At 37.1% G+C, this 10169-nt stretch overlaps 1 protein-coding gene across 8 annotated transcripts in view; it reads right to left on the reverse strand.

Annotated features, from left to right (window-relative positions):
- Mkl2 (MKL1/myocardin like 2) overlaps positions 1-10169 on the reverse strand; it is a 235419-nt gene that overhangs the window by 41523 nt on the left and 183727 nt on the right. For all 8 annotated transcript variants that reach the window (XM_023704379.1, XM_023704374.1, XM_023704378.1 and 5 more), the window contains 2 exons: positions 9628-9789; positions 7734-7912 (listed from right to left, as the gene is read on the reverse strand). In XM_023704379.1, the coding sequence (XP_023560147.1) occupies positions 7734-7912; positions 9628-9789 (341 nt within the window). The remainder of the gene's footprint in view (positions 1-7733; positions 7913-9627; positions 9790-10169) is intronic.

The raw sequence follows: 10169 nt of genomic DNA on the forward strand, positions 1-10169 counted from the left end.
CCATCAAGATAACAGTTACCAAGACCATGCTTCAATTACATGAACAAAAATATAAAAATCTCTCTGATTCCATATACTTTTTTTTTTTTTTTTTTAATCTTAGGGAAGGGCCTACGGGGTGTGCAGGGTCTCATTACTAGATTGGATCAGGTAGTGATTTGCCTGTTTACAGCCTCCTAAGAGCTGGGATTACAGGCTTGTGCCACCACGTCCAGTCTCAATTGCCATCTCAGTGAGCCCCAGGGATAGGCTGGCAGGGCAGTCCCGGGGATTGAATCCCCAGCCCCTGTGCCTGCTTGCTGGCGCTTTCATCTGCTGAGCTATTTGGCCATCCCTATACTAGAATATTTAACATAAAGAAAATTAATGAAGGACACAGAATTTGGTATGTCCTCAAAAGATACACAACAGGAATAATTTGACAGGTAGAGATATTCCTGATTCAAGGTCTTTTCTTGACTGTCTTTTGGCATGGGAACTGATAACATTCTGTAAAGTAGGTCTTTTGTCATCAGCCTCGTTGATGGATAAGAGGCTATTTTTGTGGGGTGGGGTGGTTCAGGAATGGAACTCAGCACCTTGTGCTTGCCAGGCAGGCACTGAGTTATGTCCCCAGCTCCAAGAGGCAAGTTTTTTTTTTTTTTTTTTTTTTTTCTTTTTCCCAGAACTGGGGATTGAACTCAGGCCCTTGCGCTTGCCAGGCAAGCACTTATTCTGAGCTATCTCCCCGGTCAAGGCAAACTTCTGAAAGTTGTAGGCTTAGAGCCGGGGAGATAGCTCAGTGGAATAAATGCATGCCTGGCAAGCACAAGGTCCTGAGTTTGACTGCTGGTACCACCAAAAAACAAAAAATCCAGAAACCCCCTGAAGGTTATAGGCTTAGTGTGTGCTGCACTGGCAGTCAACAATTCACATTTACCTTTTAAAAAATAGTGCATACTCATTTTTGAAAACTTCAAAGAATTTTACAATGTCAGCCTATTGAGTAGGACTGCCTCTAGTTAACTAGAGACCGAGTTTCAAGAGCAAAGTAAAAAATATAAACAATATGGGAAATATAGAAAAATATGCAGGCAGAAATATCATGAATCACTACACTGATGGCATAGGTGACAAAAATGCTGTGTTATTAAAAGCTAAGGGCAAAATAAATAGCCATCTGATAGCCATCTTCCTACCCATGGAAGCAGAGAACAAATAACCCAAATGCACAGATAGAACTTTAAAAAAAAATTCCCATACTTGACATCTTTTCAGCCCTAGTTTGAAAGCCCAAGGGAGATGGGGGGTGGACACAGAAAATGTGAGAACATAGTAGGAGCTTATTATGTATGGTTTGTGTCTAGATAACCCCCAAGCCCCAAGTGCTCATAAGGATTTTTGGGGTGGCTGAATCTAATCTATATGATTGATTGGTTGTATAATGCGGGGGTTAAGGGTGGCTAATTACTGGATCAGTCCACTAACTAGGGCACTTTCCTAATCCTGGTAGACTGGACACCATATAAGGGACAGAAAGAGGTGTGTATCCCTCCTTTCTTGTTGCTCCTGCTGTCTTCTGCTTCTATGAACAGTTGCCCTTCTGCCACGTGCCACCCTGCCTTGGAGCTGGCTGATTATGGACTAAAACTTCTATAGACTGTAAATAAGCCTTTCCCCCTTTTACTTTGGGTATCAGGTATTTTGTGTCAACAGCTAGAGAAAAGTAACTAACACAGAGCTGCTCTTCTTTGCTTTCTTTTACCTGCTCAGATCCCAATGTGGGCTGCACGCTGACCTGCACCCTTCTTCCAGCTCTAGGTTCCAGCAGAGCTGGGGGCCACAGCCATTCGGTCTTATGAAGTTGGACAGAAGGATATGAACTGTCACCATCTACTCTTTACTTCTGATGAGGCTATAGTGTAAAGGCTTCTCTCTCAAGTGGAAGGGCAGAGACTTCTACACTCATGGTGTTTAATGTTTATCGCGTACCATTCTGTATTAGGTCCTTTGCTGGATATCAAAGACATCCACACATTCACACTAGTTCTTGTTCTTTAAGTGTCAGAGTTCTTTTCCATTTAGCCTCACATTTTAGTTGGAAGTACAGAGACAATAAGCAATGTATTTTAGATCATAGTGATCTAAAGAAAGAAGAAAATAATACTGAAAGACGGTTTCTAACAGATATTCATGAGTGAGAAGAAACAATGTAAGAAAAAAAATGCACTTTTAGTCTCTAAATCTCACTATCTCTATGAAGCCAGGTTGTCTCTTACACAAAGGATAAAGAAGATTTCAAATTCCTTTTCAACTCAACAATTCTGCAGTGATGGTTTAATAAGAACATTAGGGGGCTGATCTGACCACTCTGAGTAGTTCAGTAATTTTCTTCCTTCCTCCTCCCTTTTGTTTTTCCTCCCTCCTTTCCTTCTTTCTTATTGACATGAAGTCTTTTTTTTTTTTTTTTTTTTTTTTTTTTGCGGAACTGGGGTTTGAACTCAGGCCCTTGAGCTTGCCAGGCAAGTGCTTAATCTACAGAGCTATCTCCCTGGCCCTTCATATAAAGTCTCGCTCTACAGAGCTGATCAGTTCATGATGATCTTGAACTTAAGATTCTTCTACCACAACCTCCCCAGTAGTAAGATTACAGGCATGGGCCACCATGCCTAACACCAAGTAGTTTTGATGTTATTTTATTTTATATTATTCTATTTTATTTTAAGGAGAACAAAAAAAAAAGGGGGAGAACAGAAAAATAAAGATAAGACATCAGAAACAATACAGAATAAAAAAAATAAGATGATAGGTATTCAACCGTTTTTTATAAATTCTTTTAGAGGGGCGGGGGAGATGGCTGAGTGGAATAAGTACTTCCCTGGCAAGCACAAGGTCCTGAGTTCAATCCCCGGTTCAAAAAAAAAAATTCTTTTAGGGCTTTGTTTATTTTTGGTACTGGGGATAAACTCAGGATCTTGTGCTTGCCAGGCAGGTACTTCTACCGCTGAGCTATCTCCCTGGCCCCTTCAACAGTGGCTGTTATACTGTACATTGCTGTCTTCAGTGTAGTTGCTCAGATTACAGATATAAACATAAAATTGATCAAAGTAAAAATTTTAAGAATTAACTTATGTTCAAAAAACTGATAGAAATTAGCTGAGCAATCATCTTAGTTATCCTTAAATACATGGTTTAGGTTTTGACTTTAGTTTAATGAACAATGAACAACAAATAATATATAGCATAAGAATTCTTACCAAACCACTAGAAATATGAATACCTATTGAATAACACACGAATTTCCAACATAATTACAAAACTTCCTTAGATCCCTCTGAGTGCACTAGACTGAGTTAATACAATCTGACACATTTTGGTGCTCAATAAAATTTGCTAAACAAATGAAGTTAAACTTACCTGAAATCAAAAGGCTAATTCAAATATTCAAACTTCAAGGCTGGAGGTGCATATTACCTAGCATGTGCAAAGCTCTGAGTTCAATTCTACCATGGCAGAACAAATTAAAAGCAAAACAAATACTTAAATTTCCAAGGTTTAAAGTAATGCTACTATGTCTTTGCAAAAATGGTGGTTTGGGAAATCTGTTTATCTCCTTAGAAGGTAATTAAGCACATATCTTTGTCCTAAAAAGTCTCTTATTAACTGGCAATGTAGTTGAAGAAATAAGTGCCCATAATTTGTAACAAGCATCTGAGAATACAATGATGGTCTTACTGCTGTGTGCCCGAGAGTGAAATACAGGAAACAGCTCTAGGTAACCAAAAGTAGGGAATTAGTTAAATGGTATAGCAGTTCAATAAAAAATGGTATTGATATATGTGTTGATAAAGAAAGCTATTTATGAATATTAAGGTAGAAATACAAGTTATATACAGAATTACTACCTGACTTAGCAATCTGACTCCTAGGTGGAATTTTAAGAAAAATAAAAACCTATATGCACATAAAAACTTGTCCATATCATGGATGTATCTTCTAAACATTATGTTAAATGAAAGTAGGCAGTCACAAAAAATAGGTTATATAATTCTATTTATATGCCCTGCCCAACCAGGCAGATCCATAGATACAGAAAGTACATTGATGGTTGCCCAGGCTTGGAGAGATGGGACAATGAGGAATAACTGTTATTGAGATGGGGTTTTATTTTGAGGGGTGACTAAAATATTTCAGCATTTGACAGTAGTGATAACTGCACAACTCTGTGAATATACTAAAACCTATTCAATTGTATGCCTTAAAAGAGCAAATTTTTCCAGATATACAAAAACCTATACTAAAATTATATGGAATCTCAAGGAGTTTTAAGTAGTCACAACAGTTTTGAAAAAGGGGAACAAAGGTGACACTAGTACATTTCAAAACTTATTACAAAGAAAAGAATGTGGTACTGGCATTATGAAAGACCTATAGATCAATGAAATAGAACAGAGAGCTCAGGAATTAACCATTACATACAAAGACTTCAATAAATGGTTAGGACCACTCAATAGGATTTTTTTTTTTTTTGTGGCTCAGGCCGCCTGAAGGGCGGGTCTGGTAAGTCAGGTGGAGCTGGGGATAGAACTGTGGTATCCTGCTCCCAACTGCCTCTGCATGAGCAGGAGCTTAAACAACTGAGCTAAGGGCAGGCCCCCGAGGACCACTCAGTAGGGAAGGGAAGTCTCTTTACCAAAACACAGCTTGGAGTGAGGGAGATATATATATATATAGCTCAGCAGCACAGCACCTGCCTGGCAAGTGCGTGGTCTTGAGTTCAATTCCTAGTACCAAAAAATCCCAAAAACCAACCAAACAAAATATAGCTTGGAAAAATGGAGATCCACACACAAAAAGCATTTTTAAAAGCTGAACTTTTATCTCATACAAAATATAAAATTAACTCAAACTGTATATAAACCTAAGACCTAAAACTATAAAACTACTGGAAGAACACATAGGGGAAAGCTTAATGACATTAGATTTGGCAATGATTTTTTGGATGTGACACTAAGAACAAGGATGATAACAAGATAAATGTGACCTTATCAAACATCAAAACTATATTAAAGAATACAACCAAAGACTGAAAAGGCAATCCATAGAATGGAAAAAACATCTCATATCTACATAGGTAGAATATTTAACATCATATAAAACTGTATATCTGACAAAGGGTCAATATCCAGAGTATACAAAGAGTACTTCTGTAATTTAGCCAATAATAATCTGACTTTAAATGGGGAAAAGGGCTTGAAAAGAAATTTGTTCAAAGATGACATACAAATGATCAAAAAGCATATGAAAAGGTGTTTTTTTAACCACTAATCCAACTAGATGAATTCAAATCAAAGCCATAATAAGGTATTATTACCCTAAGAATGGTTACTACTGAGAGAATTGAAATAACCATTGTTGGGAAGACTGAGGAGGGGAAAATTTGAACCCATGTACACTGTTATATGGATTGTAAAATGGTAGAACTGCTATGGAGAATGGCAGTTCCTCAAAAAAATTAAAAGTAGGTCAGGCACAGTGGCACGTACTTGTAATCCCAGCTACTTGGGAGGCTGAGGCAGAAAGACTACAAATTTGAAGACTGCTTGGGTAATTTAGCAAGACCTTGTTTCACAATAAGAAGCTCTAGGCATGTGGCTCAGTGGTAGAGGAGTTGACTTGCATGCCCAAGACCTTGGGTCAATTCTTAGTACTGCAAACACAAAATTAAAGCAAATTAAACCCAAAATATATGATCTGGTCATTCTACTTTTGAATATATTTTTTAGGGCGGCCTGCCCCTTAGCTCAGTTCTTTTTTTTTTTTTTATTAACTCTTTTTTAAAAAAAATTATTTATTATTTTTTTATTTATTACATTTATTTATTGTGTGTGTGTGGCCAGCTCAGCCCACCAGGGGGCAGGGCTGGCTGGCATGTGGTGCTGGGGGATCGAACCGCGGTCCCTGTGCTTTGCCAAGCTTGTTTCAAGTAGGTGCTTTAGACCACTGAGCCATCTCTCCAGCCCAGCTCAGTTCTTTAAGTGGCTGCTTCAACAAAGCAGTCAGGCTCAGGTTGCTGTGGTTTGATCCCCACAACTCAAGCCAGACAAATCTGCCCTGAAGGCATTTGGAGCCTGCCCCCCCAAAAAAAAATCCTTCTGAATATATATTTTTTAAAAACCTGGAAGTAAATATTTGCATATCCATGTTCATAGTGCCATTATTCAATAAAGCTAAGATGTGGAAGCTATACAACTATCCACTGAAGGATGAATAAACAAAATATATTTAGACATATGTATACACATATACACACTCATGGAATACTATTTGGTTTTAAAAAGGAGATCCTGTCATATGCTACATGAATGAATTTTGACACCACACTAAGTAAAGCAAGCCAGTCACAATTATAAAAAAAAACAAACATAAAATTTCACTTTCATGAAGTATTTAGAGAAGTCAAGTCTATAGAGACAGAAAGTAGAAAGACTGTACAGGAGAGATGGAGGAATGGAAGAGCTGTTTAATGGATACTGAAGTTCACTTTTCTAGCTGAGAAAGCTATGGAGATCTGCTGCACAACAATGTGAACCATACTTACCACTACTGAATTATGCAGATAGTCCTCATCTAGTGACTTACCTGGTTAATGATGTTTGGACTATAATCATTTGTATTTTTTTTTTTTTAATTGGGACTGGCTTATTTTACTTAGTGTGGAGTCAAAATTCATTCATGTGGCATGTGACATTTTTTTTTTTGGTACATTTCATACATCCTGTTTATTTTTTTGTGGTATCGGGGATTGAACTCAGAGCCTTGTGTTTTGCCAGGCAAGCTCTTATTCTACTGAGTTATCTCCCTGGCCCCATACATCCTGTTTGTAGAGCCTCAATGTCCTTTTTTTGGTACAGAATACTTTGTTTATATAGCACCATTATTTGCTTATTGTACTGTGTAGTACAGTAGTTTCATGTTCTATTATATGTTATAGTACTGCACATAAGAATTATATAAATAAAAGCAAAGTTATCAACGTGGAGTTTACTTTGACTAATTTCTTTGTTCTGAATATGGTACATACTATATGTAATTTCTCATTTAGCAATTAATTCACTTAACAACTTGAGTTGTAGGAACTTGGTCAGGCCTTAAATAAGAAATGTCTATACTTAAAAATGGTTGGATTGGGCCAGTGAGATAACTCAGTGGACTAAGCGCCTGCTTAGGTAAGCACAGGGACTGGAGTCTGATCCCCGGCACCACATGACATCCTGGTCTCACCCTGGGCACACTGAGCTGAGCTGGCCACTGAGTCCGGGCGTGGTGGCACATGCCTATAATCCTAGTGTTGGAGAGGCTAAAAACAGAAGGATCACTATGAGTCTGAACTGTGTTGTGAGACCCTGTACCAAATAATTAAAAATGAATAAATAAAGTTGAATGGTAGAAAAAAGACAAATTTTTGTGATACATAAAACAATGCATCAAAAAAGTTGTGTGAAGATTTTGTAAAAATTAAGCCTAAAATAAAAACGTGTACATAAAGGCATAAATAATATGTAAGAATGTACTGAAAAATTTTAAAAGTGTTAAAACTTAACACTTTTAACACAGGTTAAAAAAACCAACAACCAACAATCCTGTTTTTCAGCACTTATGGATATTTTTCTTAGTGAAAATGTATAGCTTGCTATAGAATATTTTAAAGAGAGCATTTTTTCTACTAGAGATCAAACCCAGAAAGACAATACCTGGGATGGAGTGTTTGTTGTCACAGGAGATGGCGATTCACTAACTTTTGGCTCACTTGGGGATGCCACTGACCCCTGAGACTCCTGGCTTGCGGGCTGGTCTGGAGACAAAGCGTCACTGCTGTCTTCATCAAATGAGAAATCGCCCTGAGTGTGGGGATAGTTTTCCTTCCTAACACCTGGAGAAAGAAACAACTATTAATTTATGCTGGCTCTGGAATACCAAACTTAATATGAAAAAGGAGAAATACTGCTCCCCATAAGATATTTTGTGAGTGTTTTTTGTCTCTGACTTGTATTCTGAATAACATTTTACCCATTCTTTTATGACTATGATACACTGTATAAAACTTTTTTTTTTTTTTTTCTGGAACTGGGGAGTGAACTTAGGCCCTTGCGCTTGCCAGGGAAGCGCTTATTCTACTGAGCCATCTCCCCGGCCCCTTTATTTTGTAATTATTCTGGTACAAAATTTTGTTTTACTTTTTATCAATTTAAGAAGAGTATTTTATATTTTCTTTACTAATATCTACATGTATTACATTAAAATAAAATTGAATATAGCACACTTTCAATGAAAGCACAGACCATTCAGTACCTATGAGAAAATGGGGATCATATCAAGTTTTTGGACCTAACTGCTACTTGCAGGAAGTACAGGAGATGGTTACAGTTTTAGCAATATCTGGAACGTAAATGCAACCAGTAAAATCCAAAATGTTGGACATGCAAGAGGATAATACAAACCTGTGTGGTCAGCAAATAAGTACTAATAAAAAAACAGAGGGAGTAAAACATACCCAACAGATTAGTTTTTTTAAAAAAACACAACTTTTTTTTCTTTTGCGAGACAGGGTTTCACTGTATAGTTCAGGCTGGAGTTCATTATGTAGCTCAGGCTGGTCTGGAATTCATAGTGATCCTCCTGCCTCAGCCTCCCAAGTGTTGGGAATACAGGTGGTATCAGGCCCAGCAGATTAAGATTTAAGAGACAAATCGCTTCTGCCAAGTTGCTTGGACTACCCAGAATCCTAATATTAAAAAACATGAAGCACTAGAGATAGTGTATCATTGAGTGTCTGTTGATAAGTTCCCAATTCAAGTAAGGGCCCAGATGGATTCACTCTTACCTTTGGGCAGAAATCACCCAAACTGAAAGGAATTATAGTTGACTGTATGACTTAGGTTTCATGGCTACAAATTGCCTAAGCTTTAAATTTCAACTAAGGCAAAATATGATGTTCCCAAGAGTAAAGAAAAATAAAGGATAATAACTTTTCAAAACTGCTTGCTTGTAGCAACATTCCTGAAATGATTTTTTTCTCTGGTAAAACTTATGTGAGAAATAAAATGAGAAACAGTGGGCTGTAGGTGTAGCTCAGGGTGCAGAGAGTGTGCTTAGCATGCATAGGCCCATGGTTCAATTGCCAGCACCAAGGGGCAGGGAATAAAAAGAGATACTCATCAGTAACTAAGTATGATGAAACCAGCATGAGATGAACACATACTACCTTTATAAAGAATATGTATTCATCTATTATTCCCCTTCCCGCACTAATGTTGAATAAACTATTCATCTTTCTAGAAGAAAACAGAAAAGTTGAAAAGTCTGTAAAAATATTAAACAGAAACTAAACAGCACAATATTGTAATTTAACCTAGAAAATGTGATAATGAAATCAAAACGCTAAACTTAAAACCTCACACATAAAATCAGAATCTGTTCATTGGTAGCAGATATTCTAAAGCATAATAAAATAGTAATAATTACTATGTTAATCAATTTCTAATTAACCTGGAAAACAACACTCACGATTGGTGTTGCCCATTAATTAATTGCATCTAAAATATCTAAGTTTTTTTCTCCCAGAAAAGAGTAAATTTTTACTCTTGCCTATAATTGCTTCCTTAACACTGGAGTCCACAGGAAGGATATTCTTCTCCACCAGCTCCATAGGACCTGGTCTTTGAGCAATCTTTTCATTTAGATCATCAGCCAGTCGAGCTCGTTTCAACTTCATCTGTGTAGCTTGCAGAGACGGCTCTGCAAATGTTTCTAAATGAGAAAGCATAGTTTTGAACATTATTTGAATTATCACTTCTATTTTATAAATGTTGTTTTAGGCAAACTGAACTTAACTGGTTTAAACATACTTATGTTTAAACATCTTTATTAAAAGAGAAAATGCTTAAGAATCCTCCAGTATTCATTTTGCACTTTTTATTCTGATAGCACTGTCTATATAGTACAGATGCCTAGAGGCTTAAATGAACATGATTGAAGCGCAGAATGGCATGCTGTTATCATTTACTGATTGGAGGAGGGTCAAATTCACATCATTATTAGATACTGCAGATAAATAAGATGAACAAGACAGATGTGGCCTATGATTTAAAAAGTTCTAGGGGGCTGGGGAGATGGCTCAGTAGAATAAG

The sequence above is a fragment of the Octodon degus genome, unplaced genomic scaffold, assembly GCF_000260255.1.
Source record: "Octodon degus isolate 3935 unplaced genomic scaffold, OctDeg1.0 scaffold00195, whole genome shotgun sequence".
Lineage (NCBI taxonomy): Eukaryota > Metazoa > Chordata > Mammalia > Rodentia > Octodontidae > Octodon > Octodon degus.